Source organism: Saccoglossus kowalevskii, chromosome 10 (genome assembly GCF_978046115.1).
Source record: "Saccoglossus kowalevskii chromosome 10, keSacKowa6.1, whole genome shotgun sequence".
In the NCBI taxonomy this organism is placed as follows: Eukaryota; Metazoa; Hemichordata; class Enteropneusta; family Harrimaniidae; genus Saccoglossus; species Saccoglossus kowalevskii.
The window spans coordinates 34,909,875-34,932,601 of record NC_140650.1 but is presented as its reverse complement, the minus strand read 5'-3'; the positions used below and the strand labels follow the sequence as shown (position 1 = coordinate 34,932,601).

The 22,727-nt window shown below is 35.6% G+C and overlaps 2 protein-coding genes across 2 annotated transcripts in view; one reads left to right on the top strand and one right to left on the bottom strand.

The window, feature by feature from the left end:
• The window catches only part of LOC144350132 (pseudouridylate synthase TRUB1-like), a 44,483-nt gene extending 36,065 nt beyond the window's left edge, over positions 1–8,418 (top strand). The window contains exons 6-7 of the mRNA XM_085504557.1: positions 5,181–5,237; positions 5,520–8,418. Of these exons, the coding sequence (XP_085360683.1) occupies positions 5,181–5,237; positions 5,520–5,686 (224 nt within the window). The 3' untranslated portion in view covers positions 5,687–8,418. The remainder of the gene's footprint in view (positions 1–5,180; positions 5,238–5,519) is intronic.
• LOC100375552 (putative aminopeptidase W07G4.4) overlaps positions 7,457–22,727 on the bottom strand; it is a 33,302-nt gene continuing 18,031 nt past the window's right edge. The window contains exons 4-15 of the mRNA XM_085504556.1: positions 21,152–21,260; positions 19,095–19,219; positions 18,252–18,351; positions 16,445–16,606; positions 15,968–16,032; positions 14,989–15,104; positions 14,410–14,528; positions 13,233–13,316; positions 13,018–13,075; positions 10,599–10,648; positions 8,992–9,123; positions 7,457–8,848 (exon numbers count right to left, since the gene is read on the bottom strand). Of these exons, the coding sequence (XP_085360682.1) occupies positions 8,714–8,848; positions 8,992–9,123; positions 10,599–10,648; positions 13,018–13,075; positions 13,233–13,316; positions 14,410–14,528; positions 14,989–15,104; positions 15,968–16,032; positions 16,445–16,606; positions 18,252–18,351; positions 19,095–19,219; positions 21,152–21,260 (1,255 nt within the window). The 3' untranslated portion in view covers positions 7,457–8,713. The remainder of the gene's footprint in view (positions 8,849–8,991; positions 9,124–10,598; positions 10,649–13,017; positions 13,076–13,232; positions 13,317–14,409; positions 14,529–14,988; positions 15,105–15,967; positions 16,033–16,444; positions 16,607–18,251; positions 18,352–19,094; positions 19,220–21,151; positions 21,261–22,727) is intronic.

The window sequence follows — 22,727 nt, the reverse complement described above, 5'->3', positions numbered from 1 at the left end:
TGGTTGACAGAAAGCCTAGTTGGTTGACAGAAAGCCTAGTTAGTTGACAGAAAGCCTAGTTGGTTGACAGAAAGCCTAGTTAGTTGACAGAAAGCCTAGTTGGTTGAGAGAAAGCCTAGTTGGTTGACAGAAATCCTAGTTGGTTGACAGAAAGCCTAGTTGGTTGACAGAAAGCCTAGTTGGTTGAGAGAAAGCCTAGTTGGTTGAGAGAAAGCCTAGTTGGTTGAGAGAAAGCCTAATTGGTTGACAGAAAGCCTAGTTGGTTGACAGAAAGCCTAGTTGGTTGACAGAAAGCCTAGTTGGTTGACAGAAAGCCTAGTTGGTTGACAGAAAGCCTAGTTGGTTGACAGAAAGCCTAGTTGGTTGACAGAAAGCCTAGTTGGTTGACAGAAAGCCTAGTTGTTTGGTTAACAGAAAGCCTAGTTGGTTGAGAGAAAGCCTAGTTGGTTGACAGAAAGCCTAGTTGGTTGACAGAAAGCCTAGTTGGTTGACAGAAAGCCTAGTTGGTTGGTTGACAGAAAGCCTAGTTGGTTGAGAGAAAGCCTAGTTGGTTGACAGAATGCCTAGTTGGTTGACAGAAAGCCTAGTTGGTTGACAGAAAGCCTAGTTGGTTGACAGAAAGCCTAGTTGGTTGAGAGAAAGCCTAGTTGGTTGAGAGAAAGCCTAGTTGGTTGACAGAAAGCCTAGTTGGTTGACAGAAAGCCTAGTTGGTTGACAGAAAGCCTAGGTGGTTGACAGAAAGCCTAGTTGGTTGACAGAAAGCCTAGTTGGTTGACAGAAAGCCTAGTTGGTTGAGAGAAAGCCTAGTTGGTTGACAGAAAGCCTAGTTGGTTGAGAGAAAGCCTAGTTGGTTGAGAGAAAGCCTAGTTGGTTGAGAGAAAGCCTAGTTGGTTGACAGAAAGCCTAGTTGGTTGACAGAAAGCCTAGTTGGTTGACAGAAAGCCTAGTTGGTTGAGAGAAAGCCTAGTTGGTTGACAGAAAGCCTAGTTGGTTGACAGAAAGCCTAGTTGGTTGACAGAAAGCCTAGGTGGTTGACAGAAAGCCTAGTTGGTTGACAGAAAGCCTAGTTGGTTGAGAGAAAGCCTAGTTGGTTGACAGAAAGCCTAGTTGGTTGACAGAAAGCCTAGTTGGTTGACAGAAAGCCTAGTTGGTTGAGAGAAAGCCTAGTTGGTTGACAGAAAGCCTAGTTGGTTGACAGAAAGCCTAGTTTGTTGACAGAAAGCCTAGTTGGTTGACAGAAAGCCTAGTTGGTTGACAGAAAGCCTAGTTGGTTGAGAGAAAGCCTAGTTGGTTGACAGAAAGCCTAGTTGGTTGACAGAAAGCCTAGTTGGTTGAGAGAAAGCCTAGTTGGTTGACAGAAAGCCTACTTGGTTGACAGAAAGCCTAGTTGGTTGACAGAAAGCCTAGTTGGTTGACAGAAAGCCTACTTGGTTGACAGAAAGCCTAGTTGGTTGACAGAAAGCCTAGTTGGTTGACAGAAAGCCTAGTTGGTTGACAGAAAGCCTAGTTGGTTGACAGAAAGCCTAGTTTGTTGACAGAAAGCCTAGTTGGTTGAGAGAAAGCCTAGTTGGTTAACAGAAAGCCTAGTTGGTTGACAGAAAGCCTAGTTGGTTGACAGAAAGCCTAGTTGATTGACAGAAAGCCTAGTTGATTGACAGAAAGCCTAGTTGGTTGACAGAAAGCCTAGTTGGTTGACAGAAAGCCTAGTTGGTTGACAGAAAGCCTAGTTGGTTGACAGAAAGCCTAGTTGGTTGACAGAAAGCCTAGTTGGTTGAGAGAAAGCCTAGTTGGTTGAGAGAAAGCCTAGTTGGTTGAGAGAAAGCCTAGTTGGTTGACAGAAAGCCTAGTTGGTTGACAGAAAGCCTAGTTGGTTAACAGAAAGCCTAGTTGGTTGACAGAAAGCCTAGTTGGTTGACAGAAAGCCTAGTTGATTGACAGAAAGCCTAGTTGATTGACAGAAAGCCTAGTTGGTTGACAGAAAGCCTAGTTGGTTGACAGAAAGCCTAGTTGGTTGACAGAAAGCCTAGTTGGTTGACAGAAAGCCTAGTTGGTTGACAGAAAGCCTAGTTGGTTGAGAGAAAGCCTAGTTGGTTGAGAGAAAGCCTAGTTGGTTGAGAGAAAGCCTAGTTGGTTGACAGAAAGCCTAGTTGGTTGACAGAAAGCCTAGTTGGTTGACAGAAAGCCTAGTTGGTTGACAGAAAGCCTAGTTGGTTGACAGAAAGCCTAGTTGGTTGACAGAAAGCCTAGTTGGTTGACAGAAAGCCTAGTTGGTTGAGAGAAAGCCTAGTTGGTTGACAGAAATCCTAGTTGGTTGACAGAAAGCTTAGTTGGTTGACAGAAAGCCTAGTTGGTTGAGAGAAAGCCTAGTTGGTTGAGAGAAAGCCTAGTTGGTTGAGAGAAAGCCTAGTTGGTTGAGAGAAAGCCTAGCTGGTTGAGAGAAAGCCTAGCTGGTTGACAGAAAGCCTAGTTGGTTGACAGAAAGCCTAGTTGGTTGAGAGAAAGCCTAGTTGGTTGACAGAAAGCCTAGTTGGTTGAGAGAAAGCCTAGTTGGTTGACAGACAGCCTAGTTGGTTGACAGAAAGCCTAGTTGGTTGACAGAAAGCCTAGTTGATTGACAGAAAGCCTAGTTGGTTGACAGAAAGCCTAGTTGGTTGGTTGACAGAAAGCCTAGTTGGTTGAGAGAAAGCCTAGTTGGTTGACAGAAAGCCTAGTTGGTTGACAGAAAGCCTAGTTGGTTGACAGAAAGCCTAGTTGGTTGACAGAAAGCCTAGTTGGTTGGTTGACAGAAAGCCTAGTTGGTTGACAGAAAGCCTAGTTGGTTGACAGAAAGCCTAGTTGATTGACAGAAAGCCTAGTTGGTTGACAGAAAGCCTAGTTGGTTGGTTGACAGAAAGCCTAGTTGGTTGAGAGAAAGCCTAGTTGGTTGACAGAAAGCCTAGTTGGTTGACAGAAAGCCTAGTTGGTTGACAGAAAGCCTAGTTGGTTGACAGAAAGCCTAGTTGGTTGGTTGACAGAAAGCCTAGTTGGTTGACAGAAAGCCTAGTTGGTTGACAGAAAGCCTAGTTGGTTGACAGAAAGCCTAGTTGGTTGACAGAAAGCCTAGTTGGTTGACAGAAAGCTTAGTTGGTTGACAGAAAGCCTAGTTGGTTGACAGAAAGCCTAGTTGGTTGACAGAAAGCCTAGTTGGTTGACAGAAAGCCTAGTTGGTTGACAGAAAGCCTAGTTGGTTGACAGAAAGCCTAGTTGGTTGACAGAAAGCCTAGTTGGTTGAGAGAAAGCCTAGTTGGTTGACAGAAAGCCTAGTTGGTTGACAGAAAGCCTAGTTGGTTGACAGAAAGCCTAGTTGGTTGAGAGAAAGCCTAGTTGGTTGACAGAAAGCCTAGTTGGTTGAGAGAAAGCCTAGTTGGTTGAGAGAAAGCCTAGTTGGTTGACAGAAAGCCTACTTGGTTGAGAGAAAGCCTAGTTGGTTGAGAGAAAGCCTAGTTGATTGACAGAAAGCCTAGTTGGTTGACAGAAAGCCTAGTTGGTTGACAGAAAGCCTAGTTGGTTGAGAGAAAGCCTAGTTGGTTGACAGAAAGCCTAGTTGGTTGACAGAAAGCCTAGTTGGTTGACAGAAAGCCTAGTTGGTTGACAGAAAGCCTAGTTGGTTGACAGAAAGCCTAGTTGGTTGACAGAAAGCCTAGTTGGTTGGTTGACAGAATGCCTAGTTGGTTGAGAGAAAGCCTAGTTGGTTGACAGAAAGCCTAGTTGGTTGACAGAAAGCCTAGTTGGTTGGTTGACAGAAAGCCTAGTTGGTTGACAGAAAGCCTAGTTGGTTGACAGAAAGCCTAGTTGGTTGACAGAAAGCCTAGTTGGTTGACAGAAAGCCTAGTTGGTTGAGAGAAAGCCTAGTTGGTTGACAGAAAGCCTACTTGGTTGAGAGAAAGCCTAGTTGGTTGACAGAAAGCCTAGTTGATTGACAGAAAGCCTAGTTGGTTGACAGAAAGCCTAGTTGGTTGACAGAAAGCCTAGTTGGTTGAGAGAAAGCCTAGTTGGTTGACAGAAAGCCTAGTTGGTTGACAGAAAGCCTAGTTGGTTGACAGAAAGCCTAGTTGGTTGACAGAAAGCCTAGTTGGTTGACAGAAAGCCTAGTTGGTTGACAGAAAGCCTAGTTGGTTGACAGAAAGCCTAGTTGGTTGACAGAAAGCCTAGTTGGTTGACAGAAAGCCTAGTTGGTTGAGAGAAAGCCTAGTTGGTTGAGAGAAAGCCTAGTTGGTTGAGAGAAAGCCTAGTTGGTTGACAGAAAGCCTAGTTGGTTGAGAGAAAGCCTAGTTGGTTGAGAGAAAGCCTAGTTGGTTGACAGAAAGCCTAGTTGGTTGACAGAAAGCCTAGTTGGTTGACAGAAAGCCTAGTTGGTTGACAGAAAGCCTAGTTGGTTGACAGAAAGCCTAGTTGGTTGAGAGAAAGCCTAGTTGGTTGAGAGAAAGCCTAGTTGGTTGACAGAAAGCCTAGTTGGTTGACAGAAAGCCTAGTTGGTTGACAGAAAGCCTAGTTGGTTGACATAAAGCCTACTTGGTTGAGAGAAAGCCTAGTTGGTTGACAGAAAGCCTAGTTGGTTGACAGAAAGCCTAGTTGGTTGACAGAAAGCCTAGTTGGTTGACAGAAAGCCTAGTTAGTTGACAGAAAGCCTAGTTGGTTGAGAGAAAGCCTAGTTGGTTGACAGAAAGCCTAGTTGGTTGACAGAAAGCCTAGTTGGTTGACAGAAAGCCTAGTTGGTTGACAGAAAGCCTAGTTGGTTGACAGAAAGCCTAGTTTGTTGACAGACAGCCTAGTTGGTTGACAGAAAGCCTAGTTGGTTGACAGAAAGCCTAGTTGGTATTATAATGACAAGAAAGGTGGAAAAATAAAGTTGTGAAACCAGGTTAAAGGGCGGTGGTTGTCATGCCATGATGTGTTGGATATGGAACTCATAACGTATACAACACATGTAAAATACATTGTTTGTATGGAATTCAAACACCCATTAAGCAGCAACACAAAACAGAAAAACACACACTTTTTCAACAGTCATGTACAAACATAAAGAGTTTCACTTCTGATCAAAAACAAATAAATCATTTAAGAGTTTTCAGACATCGTTGATTAGCAATGTGATTGGGACATTTAGAAATAATAATCAGATTTTTACTTACTTTTTTCAGATGTTCATTGTAGTGGAGGATTTTATATCAGAAGTCTTATTCATGACATCGGAAAAGGTAACTTAATATACAAATCTAATTATGTGACCCAAAATCAAATTTTGCTAATATGATGTATCATCCATCAAAAAGAAAAAAACCTGTTTTGTCATTTCAAGGTTTAAAAATAGTTTAAACTGCCATTTCACATTTCTTTTTGTCATGAAATTTGTGTATCGATATACTATTATTTGTTTTTCTGTTTCAGGGGATGTTTTTTCAACCCAAGAAAAAAGAAGCAAAGATTTGTTTGGCTTTAATTAAATTTAATGGATGTTTTTATGTTTGCTTTAATTATAGATCTAATGTCATGTGCACATATGTCATCATTGGTACGAACACAACAAGGACCATTTATATTATCAGATCATACACTGAGTCTAAATGAGTGTAATCTACAGAATATCCAGACATCACTGGAAAGGTTCCACAAAATGAATTTGAAAGACACAGTTGCTAGTAGGTAGTCAGTTGAACCAAGATGTCATTTCCATATGAGTTATCTTGCTTCAGAAGAAATATACTGTACTTTGGCCATTCATAGATGGACCTTTACACAACTCTACTATATGAATGATGGATGAGAATGAACTTTGCTTTGCTTGCAAGTATCCCCTTTTAAAATACTTGTATATGGTGGATGACAATCCGCTTACATATATGCTAAAAACGAACAATGCATGCACCTATAATTTTTTGGTTCATCAGATTGTTGCCAAAGATGTAAACAAGCAGCCAGTCGGCTGAGATAGCTCCGCTGTTAGCAATGCACATTTCAATTAAAGAACAGAAGATATCATAAGAAAATGAACAATATGTATAGTGTCAAAGCAATGGGACTTGCTATTTTAACAAGAATTCAAAAATATCACTTTTCACCAAAAATGACAAAAATAATCATCAAAATTAAAGAATTGAAGATATCATCACAAAATGAACAAATCTGAGAGTGATCAACATGTAGTACCTATATATGTAATATCAAAGCAATTGGACTTGCGGTTTTTAACAAGAAGTCGAAAATATCACTTTTTACCAAAAATGACAAAAATATTCATCAAAATTAGAGAATTAAAGATATCATCACGAAATGAACAATTCTGAGAGAGGTCCACATGTAGTACCTATATATGTAATATCAAAGTAATCAGACTTGCGGTTTTTTACAAGAATTCGAAAATATCACATTTTACCAAAAATGACAAAAATATTCACCAAAAATAAAGAATTTGAGATTTTGACATGAAATGAACAAACCTGAGAAAGAACCATCCAAGGTACTTGCTTATCAAATTTGAAAACATTCTGACCTGCGACTTCGAAAGAAGAAGTTGAAATTGTAAAGTTGACACTGACGACGACGACGTACAATCAGTAATATGAACAGCTCCGCTGTGTCGACTTTGTCGACAGCGGAGCTAACAAAGTTAAACAGCACTCTCAAGCATATATATGTAAATTGTATTGGCAGTAAGGTACTGTAGGTAATTTGTATTCACTGCACCTCCAGCTTCGTGCTGGAATTGTGTGTTGGAATCGTTGTTCTTTCCTGAGTTCTTTATGGTTAACACCAAAATATCTCTGCCACCACATATTGTCTTTTTGTGGTGAAACGCCATTTGACTTTTACTAAGTGGATTCTTGGCATTTTTTTTATTAGAGGGCTCTTGTGTTGATTTCTTCTTACTTGTCAACAAGTTTTAAAATGTTATTGACAGATAATGATCTTTTTGTAAATGCAAAGAAAAGGATGAATTAATTATAATTACATAGAAATACTGTAAAACATGTCTTTTTCGCGAGCATGTCTTTTTCGCGAATTTAGCGAGAGAACTGTTTCGCTAATTCGAGATGTCGCTAATGACTTTATTATCAATTCAAAATGGCTGCCAAACAAAGAAATCAACAATGAATCAACATTTCGCTATTACGTCATTTTACCATAATTCGCTAAAATTGCATGCCGCTTTTTCAACATGTTTTACAGTAATTTAATCGCTGAATAACGTTCTCCTTGCTTCTTTAAGCTGACCTGTCCTGCTGATTGTCAGATGATGAAATATAACAAACAAAAGCTAGCTCACTAATACTGCCACTCAATTTAATTGTGCCATGGAAAAGGAAGAAATGCCAAGCAGTCGTTGAACGTACACACACACACACACATGTACTCTTCTCAATATTTAGATTATCTCATTATCTAAAAAATACTAAAAATAAACTCATGACACTTGTAATATATTCAGTACTTTATTTGTCTTCAATTCATATTCCCAGATATAATATTTATACCTTTAGTGCATTTTATGCAAGTATATTAATGTAGTGCTGCAATATGTCCCACAATGGACAATATAATGTTATGCATACAATGTTGCTTTAGTGTATACAATAATGTATTATTGGAAACTGTATTAAAAAATAAGTTTGTAGTGTGATTTAAGCAAGATTGACACACAATGGTTTTATTCCTACAGAAAATATTATGCAAGTAAGTAAATTACTACCCTAACATTTTGCAAATTACCAATTAACTATTTTTCATATCCCCTCCCAGTCACGATGTGATTCTATCCTTCATTTTAATCTACATTGGTAATTTTCTTGCAACAAACTAACGGGTATTTGAGGCTCCATAAAGCATTTTAAAAGATATGAAAAACAAAACCATGATATGGCACATACCAAATGTACCAGAATGTTTTCATTGTAAAATGACTCTAGTATAGGAATGTATGTCAACATGTGTCCTATGATAAGATATGAAGAAACTGAATTATGTTTTGGTTAGATTTCAGTGCATTAATTTTTGCTAACTGTAACAAGTCATTTTAATATATCTAAGCAAGTATATTAAATGTATATTTTGTCCATGTACAATTTATGTGCTCAAATTATTACATCAATATCTTTATCTCAGTGATTACAATATCTTTATCTCAGTGATTACAATATACAACTTCAAATGTTCATGTATATGTACTAATTAGGTTGATTAATAGTGCAGAAATGAAACAATATATTTTATCTTCAATTTTATTGAATTATCCTTAAACTAATAATTCACCATAATTTTTACCAACATTATGAATTGTGAGTGAGTGTAAAAATGCCAATGTAAACATGCATGAAATGTAATGGAATTGAAACACAACATTGAATGTAGAATGTCACATAATAAAAAGATGTTCATGTGTCAGTTTCATGTATCAATTAATTATCCTGTCACCAAGAACAAAATTAATGTATTTAGTGCAAAGTAATTTACACTTTACAAAAAGAAAATCATCAAAAATAATGTTTAAAAGATTTACAGATTTATAAGTAACTAAAGTACATTACTCAAAACTACAAATACCTATAGAACCAGACTACATACAACATTTAAGCACCTATTTTTGATCAAATAAAACTTTCTGGGATCATAACTTGTATCTCTGAATACATTAATTAAACTTAGTTTCCATCCCATTGAATAATGTATCTGAATTTGTCTATACTAAAGAAAACAGGTGCTTTGCAGTCAATGCAACAACTGGGAACCCAGATGGTGTTCCAGGAAATGGACCAGCAGAACCAGCAATATCCAGATGTGAATAGCATAGTGGATTACTAGAATTGCATCCATGCTGCAATAGAAAAACAAGATTTAGTAAGAAATTTAATATCTCCAAAATATGTATATACAATTCTTGTGTTAGTATAAAGTCCCAGGGTTTGATTACCTTACGATGATAAGAGCAAGTTAAACGCTTATTTCATATAACCTTACCTTATCAAGACCTGATGCCATAATAAGGAATGCAGCAGGTGATTGATGTCCTCGGCATGTCATGGTAGATGGAGCATTGTTAGATTGTAAGACATCCTCATATTCAGATTTACCCTCATGAAAGGTATAGTCCTGTAGAATGTAATGAAATTGTAAATAGATTGCTTTGTGTGTATATATATAGAATTATCTGTAACTGTATAAAAACAAAATTAAAAAACTCTTGAATTATGTGTAGCCTTGTATAAGAAAGTTGGATGGCAGTTTATCAAATTTCAACACCCCTTGCAGTAGCTGAGTTCTTTGGCTCACACACTGTGGTAGCTCCGAGTGTTTTGTGTAAACTACTTTGACGGGTACAGTCACTTCGCCCGAAATCCACTTCGCCCGAACTCCTTCGCCTGATTACCAGTCCGCCCAATTACCGGTTCGCCCGTTTTCCCTTTCGCCCGATTTACCGAAGTTACACAGTAGGCCTACTGGGGGGTTTCGACTCGAAATGTACATCTGGTAAAATGCATAAAATCTACCATATGATCACATTTTAGTGATCATTCTTGCCGATGCAAACACTGCAACTGATGTCCGCCATTGCGGGTAGTCATCCCCATTCACAATAGAGGGGAGGCCGACAGGCAATGGGACAGGTATGCATCGGCCGTCATAAACAGATTTTTCACTTCTTTCACCATCAGTGTTTAAATAAAGACATTTTATCACTGAATAATAAAATTATTATTACATTATTTTTAAAAAAAGAATCAAAGATGTAAATTTTTAATTTGTATTTCAATTTCTACGTAGACATTCCATATGTAATACATGTACTAATATATATATTTTTGGTATTTGTGATTTCTTGTAATTGTCTTGTACAGTGTGTGTTTTTATATTGCTCGATTGTATATTAGCACCTGGTGTGCTACTTTATTTTTATTCGAGGGTAAATAAATAAATGTAATGTAAATGTAAATTATGCATTATATCACAGTCCCTCTATAGAGGGACTGTGATTATATCTTTACTTTCATTGCTCCCCCCTTCCAGGAAACAAAATGTTCATGCAATATTGGTAGTGAAACTGGAGAAAACAAACACAATACTAGTAAAATATTTCAAAAGTTTTTCCTCAACTCAATTTGTTGAATTGTTGTAGCTCTGTGTTTTACTGTGTCAAGTTACCAAAAAATGCTAATATTAAAGGAAAAATAAAGTTTTATCAGATTGGAATTACATTAAAAACAGAGGTTTACATTCTTATACAAAAAAAATGTGTTTGTAAATTACGTTACAACCCTGTTGTAAATTTCACATTAATCACCTTATAAAAACAAATTTCGACTTCTACGTTATCTTGTTTTGATTACACGTAAATACCAAACATACAAGGAATCGGCGAAATGGTAATCGGGCGAACAGGTAATCGGGCGAAACCGTTCGGGTGAAGTGGTAATTGGGCGAAATGCCCCCAATTCACTTTGACATTTCATGGTTTAGTTACTTGTCCTTTCATACACATATTTTAGACAATTTACTGACCAATATTAGTATTTGTAGATGAGCCATGTATTCATATTTACAAAAAAAGGAGTTTAAGAAATGCCTACCTCTCTTCTGATTCTTGATATTTCAAATGGATCAGCAACATTTTCTCCAGCTGCAAAAGAATCATGCTATTGTGATTAATACATTGTCTGCTGAGAACCTGAGCAGATTTCTATCAATGGTGTAATGTTAGCATGTCATGTGTTAACAAGGTGTTTACCATATGAGAATAAGTCATAATTGTACCCGGATTCGGCTGATACCCCGCCCATCCTAAACCCCGCCCATGGGCGATGTTTCAAATAGTGGGCGATGTTTTGGTCCACACATTGCCTGACTGAACCAACAAACATTTCTACAGACCCCAATTTTCCCGTCCGACATCTTGTATCGAGCGCGCTATTTCAAATATGACGCTAAAATAATTCACTTTGAAGTCGAAAAGCATTAAAACTTCAATAAAACCAATGCTGTATACGAATTGTTGTTGCGTATAATGACTCGTTAAAATACATTTCACTTACGTTTATTACACTCGAATAAAGTCTACGCTTGAAAAGAATGTTATTTACGAAGTTTAAAATATCCAAGCCTTCCTGGTTCGAGCCTCTTGGTTGTTATCAGTAATGTGTAATCCTTGTCTGTATCGCATTCCAGACAAAAAGTCGGTAAACAAGAAATAGGCAAACTAAAATGTCTCCCGCGTTTTACATACGACATGATTATTAAAAAACAGAGTTAAGCGGTCGTGTACGTTCTATAAAGCTAACCTTGTACACATAATCTTGTACTGACATGTTTTTTGTCCAAAAAAGAAGGTTCCCTTTCAGTTAACTCTTCGCGTTCATGGTTTTTGTGAGAGTTGAAAGATTTTTTGAACACATGACAAGTAACTATATTGATTTGCGTCAAGCTGGATGGCCTAAATTTAAATATCAGTGCGTGAACTCTGGAGGTCATTGCCCAATGCCGCACGTGGTTATTATAGTTCAGTCGAAATGTACGTGAATATTGCGATCGTAGTGCGCTGTCCAGAGTTTATTATATTATAGTAAAATTTAATTTGACGCATGGTATGGTTTATATTACATGTTCAATTCATTTCAAATAACAAAAAATCACCATTGGAACATCGATGAATCACAAGTATTTAAAATATTTTCTCGACTTTCCGTGGATACCAGACTACTATCATTTTTAATGATTTAAATGCGCCCATGTTTATGTTTGCGTAATTATTACGAATGCAACGCATTATCAAGTCGGTAATATTATTCACAGACCCAATACCCCGGGTCAGCATCCTAACAATAGTAAAAATTAACTTGAGTTTGCGTAATTATCATGGAAGCAGTACATTACAAAGTTGAAATATTCAGAGCTGGTACAAAATTGTAAACATAATTTGCGTAATTAGAAGTAAACGACGTTGATATATTCAAAGCCAGTACAGAATTGCATACAAGTTGCGTAATTGCTGTACCGTCGGATATAATAACAATTTTACTAGATCGACGCGCGGACCACAAAAGAAAAAGGTTGCTAAGGTAACGCGCCAGTTCAGCGCGTGACTTGGGGTCAAACTTTGGTCAACACACACTTGATGCCAGCATCGCCGCGCAGCAAGTTTCGCGAAGTACTTGAAGTTCAATTGCGTATCAAAATGATGTCGCTGATCACTCAGTTGCTAGTTGTCGCAGCGTGTGTTGTGCCATGTCCATGATGCACCCAGTTTTCACTTTGACTTGCTTTTCCTTCTTAGTGCATGTTCTTGTTCACGTAAAATGCGACCTCTCACCAATGTATTAAAACACTTTGAATTTATACTTTGCATGATTATATTTGGTCAACGCGAAACATTATTTTTTCTAGACCATTTTTATCAACGCAGGGGTATTTTTCCCAGACAAGATGGGCCTCGTAATATCTGCCAAAAGATCTTTTGGTCCACATTTTTGTTTTAAAAAAATCAAATCCTCCATGAGATCGCCCAGGGCGGGGTATCAGCCGAATCCGGTAAATAATAAAAGTCCCATAATTTTAGTTGAAATTAGATGAATTCACCGAGATTAAAAGTAAATGTTAGACAGAGTATCATCAAGATGGCACCTGTAATTTAATGTGTAATTTTATACCGTCATAGTTTACTTCATTTTCAAAATTCAGGTTTTAGTATTAGGACTTAGGACACCTATAATACATCCAAAATGGCTGATATTCAATCACATTTACTCAAATCAAAAATAAAATTGATGGGATTCATAGATTGTCTTTGTACCAATTAAGTTAGAAAGACATTCAATGCCACCTGACAACTGGCTCTGGATGGATGAATGATATCTATGGATAGACAGGTATGAAACCTGAATATTATCTTGTCCCACCTGAACAAGAACTAGAAATAATTGCCATATGTGAGGTAATTGGGGCATGTCATGAGGCATGAACAAAGATGGAGGTCAAAATAGGTGAATAGGTTACCTTTTTGTAAGAGTTCAGCATGCTTTTTCTTCTGAGCAGGTCCATTATCAAGTACAATCTATATGAAAACAGTACAATATTATAACTAATATATTTCATACACAATGAATATCCAATAATGTACTTAAAATATTGAAATTCTTGTTTATTCGAGTATTAATTGTCATAGCAACATAAGATTGGAGTTTCACCATCAGTGTTTTATTGGCACTTACTGAATAGTATGGTCCCATAGCCCTTACAGCATGTCCAGTTAGCGTAGCAATAGTATAAATGTGTGGATTTACTTCACCCAAAGCCTGTAGAAAAACAGTACAATTATTACACTAAATCATTTACATAATTATTCATTTTCTGTGTTTTACTAAATAGGAAATAACTAAAGTATATTTATATGTTAATAAAATATATTAACTCTATCAGTAGTGCATATAAATAAGAGGTGTGTCAATGATTGTAATATGTCATTGTTATAATGAACCAATACACAATAAATGCAATGTTGGGTGTGTGAGTGCTTCTAATAAAGCTAGTAAAACACATGTAGATTTCTATACTGAACACTGGCCACAGTGAATTAACTCCATAAACATGAAGAATTTTTTGATATTTCACAAGTTCATTTTGTGGCAATTTCCAACAGTGATCTGTATGGCATTGTATTGCACATTGAAAATTACTAGTCAGATTTTAAGTTCATGCTCAGAATATTATTCAAAAGAAAATCCAAATGGCGGCAGAGTAATTCATGAAGCAAAGGGCAGGGATTCTTTTTTTTACAAATCGAATGACAAAACTTGGATCATTTTTAAAACCAAATATTGGCCAATGGATTGGACCATTTTTAGTGCATGTTTGTGGGGACTTAAAATTTTACTTGTTTGTATTCATAATGTGTGCTTGCATATATATCTATGACTGGATATATCATGTTCAATCTTCACACATCAATGGGATACATGTGTATTTATTGTTTTATGATCAGATTCAAGATGGCCAAATAGTAACAATTTTAGCTTAAATTCAATTTTAAATTCAAGATAGTAAGCATTTCTGTTCTGTCATTCTAAAACTAGATCTTGGTCATGTAGGAATGGTTTCATTGAAACTTAGTACATACATTGAGCATTTAAAATGGTGGCCATTTTGTTTTAAGTTGTTCTCGAGCCATATCTCATGCATTCCTTGACAATCAAACTTTTCACAACATGCATAATGTAATAAACATGCACTTGTTTGACAATCCAAACCAAGATGGCCGAATGACAGCCCAGTACTAAAAAGTTATTAAAATCAAGCATTTCTGCCATTCTAGAACCAGATTTTTGTCGTGTATGGCTGTGGATTTTACGATTGTACGATGTGGACTGTGTCATGTCTATTAATTCTTACCAAATCTTTCATTTTACAGAGAGGATCAGCCATAGCCATTCGTCCTTCAGCGTCAGTATTACCAATTCGTACACGCACACCAGCACGTGATGTCAGGATCTCATCAGACACATAAGCATCTAAAAATACACATCAAGTATATATATTTTATACAATTTATTGATGAGAGTAGCTCATACAGGTTATATAACAGCTGCTGTCCACAAATGACCAAAACAAAAAACTATTTTTATTTATTTAACGTTTTAACCACATCTTTACTTTTTTTGTAATTGCAACATTCTAATTTGCATTATTATAATTGTATACACAAGTAATATGCACATTGGAAATTTGAACTAATAGTATTTCTCAAAAGTTATAGATGAAACCCATTTTTACAATAGTGGCTATGATCTCAAACCACAATCCTTTGCTGAATCAAGATAGCAGACCAGATAATACTCATAAAAAGTTGAATATCCAGGGAATGAAAAGTTATATGAAAATAAACTGTTAATTGTTTTCTCCTACATTTGTGGAGCTTTTTTTTTTAGAAAATAGAGTGGAATCATATACGTGTAGAAATTTGAAACTGACCAGCTCCAACACTGTTCCTAACCATACTCATCGCTCCAATAACTTTGATGTTTTTAGGTTTCAGTGATGACAACACTTGGAAGAATCCGGCCACGGCAGCTGCACCACACTTATCTCTGAATAAAAATGTAGTAAATAACAAACTAAGTAACTAGGCAAAAATAAACTTCCAATATGTCTGGTGTGTATTTATAGACAAGTAAAATTATCAAAATGTTTATGTAAATGTTTTTATTTTTTGGATGGTAATATATTCAGATGAAGATTTGTGGTTGCTGTCATGGAAACACCAGTATATTTTGAATATCTAGCCATCTGATTGGCTGAAACAGGGTCTTCTATTTGCCCCAAAACTAAATAAACTGGTTTAAATATCTAACTGAATCCAAATCACACGTATGACTGAGCATTGTTGATAGTGATTTGAGGTATATGATAAACTGATCAAAACAGGGAAACCTGCTAGACTACTGAAAAAAACATTTTACCACAGTACAAAACTGACAGTTCTTTTTTAATGTAATCTTTCAAAAAAAATGTACTATATTTCCATAATCTTTCCCTAATATTGCACAAAATGTTGGCAGCAAATAATGTCAAAAAAATACATCGTATCATTATACAGCTAGCAATGAATAGGATATATATATAAGCTGTATCTTCATTTGTTTCAAAATGCATCTGTACTTATTTGAACATTCAGACTTTCATTTATTTGAGGTAGTTTTACTACATCAATATTAACACTTCCAAGATTGTTAACATCATATTCAAACAATAGAGCTATAGCATGTGACCTAACGCAAACATTTGCATTGTGGGATATGTTTTTCATTGCTATTAATCATTTAATTATTACAAGATGGAGAAAGTTGTATAATAATAAAACATCAGTCGATCTGATTGCTGTAATGCCAGAGTGCAACAGTTTGGTATTTGTTCATCACTTTACATTGTATAGATTACAAATAAATGTTACCTGTGCATTCCTGCCATTGTCCCACCATGTTTAATATCAGCACCACCAGTGTCATAGGTCACACCCTGTCATCAATTGAACACTTTGTTTAATATGTCTATATTATCAGTTAATTTTACAAATTCTTGTAAAAATGCTGTTTGTATCAGGCATAAAGTTCTTCTACTTTGTATAAATTCTTACACAAAATGTAAAATGTTTTGATAAATGTTAATTTATGTCAGGGTCCTACAAACAGTAACCATAGCGCATGATGTTGTCCGTATAATGCATAAAATCAACAAATCTCCTAGAAACAAAAATTAAACTGTAATTTTCCATTGACCACAGGTTTTGACATTTTTGAAGAAATATGGAACAAATATATTCAGGTTAATTTTGTGAAAGTGACAAAAAATGTTGAAGGTCAAATAAAATACTAAAATGCATTAAACTACACCAGTGTATCAAGCTATACACAGAGTCATATAGACATACCTTTCCAACCAGTAATAGTGTATTCTCAATATTTCCCTCTCCTTTATACTCCAGTTCCAATATCCTACCTCGATGTCTGTCTATATGACTTGCACATCTATCAACAGCAGCATGTAATGGGTAGTCTTTTGCTAAAGTTTCCGGGTCTGAGATCACTTCAACCTAAAAATTACACAGTTTTGTTTACAGTAATATAGAAGTATGGATCCAGAAGCTGATGCTTGATTATGATGATTTTTTAAGATCAAAATGATTGACATCTTGTATCTGATCATCAAACAATTAAGTACTTGTCAATATTGAGAAACACTGCTCCGGAATAGCATTAATTAAAACAAAATGGCCACCGGTCAGCCATCTACATATCTATAACATGATGTATAACAAATACATAACATTTGAACATAATCAGTCAAAGCATGTCAGAGAAGCACATTCATAAATACAAAATGGCCGCCAGTTAGCAATTATGAATCCAATCTGAAAAAAAAAAATGACTTGCATCAGGAACCCATAATGTTTAATGTACATGTATGTATCAAGTTTGAACACAATCCATCCATAAATGCCAAGATCTCATTCTGGAATGCCAGAAATGCTTCATTTTTAATGAATTTTAGCACAAAAATGGCTTCCATTTGGCCATTTTGAATCAGATAGTCAAACCAATATATCTATGTCTAATAATGATGTATAATGATGAATATATAAAATTTTAACATAATCAGTCAAAGCATGGCAGAGATTAGATTAGCAAAGTCAGGGACTTCTTTTTTGTTTTACAAAAAGAAATAATTAATTGTTCTGTTATTCGTTTTAGCGTGATTGCGAAAACTAACCTGACCACTAAAGAAATCCTAACTGGACGCATCTGCAGGCATTTGACTGCTATTAATTATTTATGATATCATTGATTATTCATGAGTGGGGGTGTGAAAGTAAACGTGACCTTTTAAAGGTTGATTCGATTTGATTGCAGAGATGGATACTTTAACTTGTTTAAGTGCAAAGGCGATACTTTCATCCATGTTTACTGAAAACAAGTCGATTTAAATGTCCAATGTATATAAGTAGTCTTTCAAAATCACCGGGACCTCAGAAGGGAAAGGTCACGAACATTAACATAGATAAGAGATGACGTATACAGCTGCACCCTGATTAGTTGTCAATGCCAGTCAACATCTTTTAATTAGCATAATCACCGGAGTGATTCCACTCCGGTTTTCACTCCAACGCAGGAGGTCACCTGCAGATGCATCCAGTCGGGATTTCTTTTGCAGTCAAGCTAGTTTTCGCGGTCATGTTAAAAAGGCTAAGTTGACAATTAATTATATATTATATTTTTATTGTAAAACAAAAAAGAAGTTCCGACTTTGCCATGCAGTCTAGGCAGAGATATGGCACTAGAACAAGTCGACCATTTTAAATCCGATCTGAAAAATAAAATGATGTGTATCAAGGTCCCTTGTATGACCAACGTATGTACCAAGTTCGAACAAAATCCAACCATAAATGCTTGATTTTTTTAGAACAAAAATGGCCACCATTCGGCTATCTTGAATCAGATCATAAAACAAATTGATGTGCATATGTATGATATTATGTATGATGTATGTGTGAAGTTTGAATGTGTTTCGTCCAGGCAAGTCTAAGATACAGGTCTGGACGCACGGACACACAAAGGTCTAGGTAGTGTTTACAGATGCATCATAGCCATCTGTCTAGGTTATGTTTACATTTGAATAGCTATCTGTCTATTCAACCACATTATTTCAATTAAAAAACAGTGATAAGAAAGTCAACTTACATTAACTGGAGAATTCTTGAAAAGTGCTTTCACATATTCTTCCACTTTAGGAGGTGCCATACGCTCAGGGTCTGATCCACCAATATCACGGGCAACCAATCTAGAAATCATTAAAAATACTCTCAACTAATTAATTGTCAGAAACCACGGCGACCAGTGCCATCAGTGCTGGGGGTCAAATTTAAACTACATTTTACCAATAGAAATTAATAATAAACATCAAGAAGAACCATTTTTCATTTCAAAAGATGACTTACAAAACAAAAACAATTACACGAAAGTCAAAGGTTCAGAACCACTGTGAACAATGTTTGCTTTCAAGTTTGAATCAAAATACAGACCCTTCATCACCGGGTCTGAACATGGATATTGTTTGAGATGGGAATTAGTCCAAATGAACCAAAACATATTTTTAGAAGTACATATATTATGTTTTTAGGTCATATATGGTAATGACTAATCATGCATCATGTCAACAATTCTCAAATATGATGTGATATGAAAAAGGATCTTGAGATTGTTTTATATATTTATGTCAATCTTAAAAGTGTGACAACCCTTACATTACACCATAATGAAGGATTGCTCAGAAAGTTCCCCTAGAATACTGGTATATGGACAATGAGGCCCCTTGGGCTGCTGAATTTTCTTTTGATATTCAGATTGAAGAAATATTAGGCATATAAAAATCAATCACATAATTTAATGTAAAACACAAGATATTTGAAAATAGATTGAGTCTGAATTTATAAATTAAACCATGTTTTCAAACATTTTTGAACATCATTTATTGAGTCATTATTGAAAGCAACATGTTTTATGATGTAAACCTATTATAAATACCTTCCACTTTCTACAGCTACACACAATTTTGTAATTCTGTCATTTTCTTCCTTTGTTTCTGACCAGACTCCAAGTCTATCAGCTTTGCTGGATTTCTCTTGACTTGCCTCACGAACTTCCAATGGCTGAAACAAAATCAATGTTACATACATTAATAAATAAATATTTCAAATTATTTGTGATTTAATGTTCAGCTAAAATTCAAATTTTATTGCATTTACAGCAAGTCTCAGAAGTATTGGGGCAGCCATTTTGCAAACTCGCTAGCAAATTGGCTAATTGCTTTGGTTTTGACTATCAGACTAAACAGTTGGCTTTCGAGTCTCACTGGCGCTGACTCGTGGCCGTGTTCACTCTGTGTGAGTCTAAGTTGTATTAGGGGACATAGAATGTATTTACATAGCCTGGTACATGTAGGTGTATGTCTAGATTCCCCTGAATGATTTACTTTGTTACGAGGCGTCATAATGTAAAGTAGTTCCCCGGGTAAACCTGAGAATGGCCAGTCAGCTGGCGTAAAGCGATAATATGATAAATGCAATTAATCCGCCGATATTTACTATATGGGGTAGCCATCTTGAACAGTGCTTGAAACTATTAAAATAAAGAGACACGTTGATAAACAGTTTCTTATAAATCAGGAAGAAAATGATAAACTTTCACATTTAAATGATCTGTCGGGGTAACACTAGCCAACCATTAAAAAAATCGACCTCATTACACATAGAACTCTTTCCCTGGTATATTTGAAAGCAAAATCGTCATCCAACTGTGGCTGATTAGCTCCTAAAGTATGACGACCATCCCCTGCTGTTATATAGATTCGCCCAGAGTGGGCATGACCACAAGACGGCGCCAGCGAGACTCGAAAGCCAACTGTTTAGTCAAAACCCAAGCAGTTAGCCAATTCGCTAGCAAGTATGCAAATTGGCTGCCCCAATACTTCTGAGACTTGCTGTAGAAAATGAACTTGCTTGTGTCACCTTCCACCAATTTTTTCTCAAAACTTTTGATCAAGGTCTTCTGTAGGGGTATTTGGTCGAAAATTAACAAAGAAATTAAAATTAAGATAAAAATAGGATTGAGAGTGAAGTTCATTTGATGTTGTTGTATTTTAACATTGTTTACTCCAGTTTGACAGTTATATACAATGTCTACTTGAATTATATGTCAATCAAAATTTGAAATCTTCAAAAAACAAATATAAACAGTTTCAAAATTGAATATTGAACTAAGGAAATGTTCAAATATTAGCACCAAATGTGTGGTTTCTTTTAAACCATTTATTTTCACTGACATTTAATTTCACTATTTGGATGTTTTGAACATATTCACTGGGTTTTAATTTCATGAATTTGTCAAGAAAACAATGAGTTTTATTGTTATTTTACTTGTTCACATAGATTTAATTTAGAGAATTTTATCTATCAGTGAAGATAGCGAAATTAAAATCCAGTGAATAATTAATGCATTTACAGTAGATACCATTATATTACTCATGTGTACGTATTGATTTTAATCACTTATATTATGAGGATACCTCAATACATGTACAAAAACTGTACAGCGGGATTATCGACCGACGCGCAATAGAGGTCGATGCGACGTCGTACTGTCTGAGTGCATACTTTGAGGTATCTTCGTAATAACCTTATTATTATACATCTTTTCCTTCCAAGGATACATCATGGGAATGCCGAAATCCAAAAAGTTTAAAACAGAATCAGCTACTTCTTTGTGTGGAGTCTTGTCAAACCCTGGTGGCAGCCATGTTTGTTTTTATTATTAGAGGATGCTTACAAGCGTAATCATTCTATATTTGAAATTCACATTACCTTATGACAGATGTATAATAATAGACTTTATTTTCAGACTTTATAATTCTGTTGTGAAATTCCAGCATTATTTAAATATAGGTTTCTTTTCATGTTTTAATACAGTTGATTTAAAATTAGGTGATTTGAAATAAGATAATTTGAAACCAGCTGATTTAAAACCATGCGACTTACCAGACAAGAAAAGTTGAACAATGTTTAGTAAATGTAACTAGTACTTACTACATAAAGATTATGGAGTGTGGCCAAGGCGGACACCAATGGAGCTTCTTTAAAAGATTTATTTACTGGACATACAAGTAATGGTGATCTGCATCCTGCTTTTAATGCCCTGTAAGATAGAATTTAATTCAATTTGAACTTTAAATTGATAGACACCTTCAAGTCTGCATACTAGAATTTGCAGGTTACTTCCTGCGTGTTTGCACATGCTAGCTATATAGCGGGTAGATAATAATAATAATAATAATAATAATAATAATAATAGTCTTTATTTAAGTCGTATCCTAAAAATGGACATAGATCAAAGTACAATAAAACATGGTTGTCATTCCATGTCGAAAACAATCAGAAAAAACAAAACAAAAATAAAAAAACAGCAGCAAACTTGTCTGAAAATGAGTTACAAATGCATATATATAAAGTAAATGTAAAAATTATTTATTTGAATATCTGTGAGGCAGCTGTTCTTTTTATTTTGCTTTCTCTTAGGTTGAAGCATTCATATATGTATTTTGCTAGACATTTTTGCATGACATTATTCTTTGTGCCTAGTATGTTGATAAAGCTTGTATCAGTGTTTCCCTCAGAACACTGTCTAATTGTGTTTAGAAGGATCTGTCTTTCATGTTTGTATAGCTGACATATAACAAAAAGTGCTCTTCATCCTCAATATCATTAGTATCACATACACGACAGCTTTTTTCAATAATGTTAATTTTATACACCATTCGTCTATTTGCATGGTTTCATGCAGAAGCCATGCAACCATCCATGAGCGTTATGTTGATTGAATGATTTGATGGGTGTGCTGAGAAACTGCAGAGATCCATCAATCAGCATTCCTGTATTACTTGCAATAATTTCAAATTTGAACAAAAACATGCAACATTGCATTCAATTTCGCATGGAAACATGCATCCCGACAGATGATGTGTGTTCTATTTTTCATATAACACACCATAGCATGTGTTGTGTTTGATTTTGTCAACAGTGAACACTATGTTTATGGTGGAAATTCTAACAAGCTATAATGGTGAGATGACGGCCGAAGAAATAAATCTTGGCTTGTGAATACATAGATAGATATTAGCATCTTGTTAAGAACAATGTAATCGCTATTGATTTAAATCAATCTTGTCGCAAGCTGTTATTCATTCCACATCTAGATTTATACAATAATTCGTGCATTGATCCAGAGTATGCAATGCTTCCATTTGACATTACATATGACTCTGTTTCCCCTTGTGCAATAGATATTAATGAAATGAGATGTAATTTTTAAATACATTGTATTTTCTGTAATTATGCACTTGCTGGCTGTCATTACTGACACATGTCAATATTGTTAAGAGATTACTCATTAGTTGGTAAAATTAGGTGATTTTACAATGTTCTCGTGATTTGATTTAAAAATTGTTTTAAGTTGCATTAATGTTGTTAGATTTATTGGTGTATACCATTATGTGACACATGTTTTGATCAATATGCATGAATTGTAGAAAATATTTCAGGATTAAGCCAGGTTCACTCTAGTTTGAAGTTACTGCAGGTGAATAATGGTGATTAAAGGGGAACC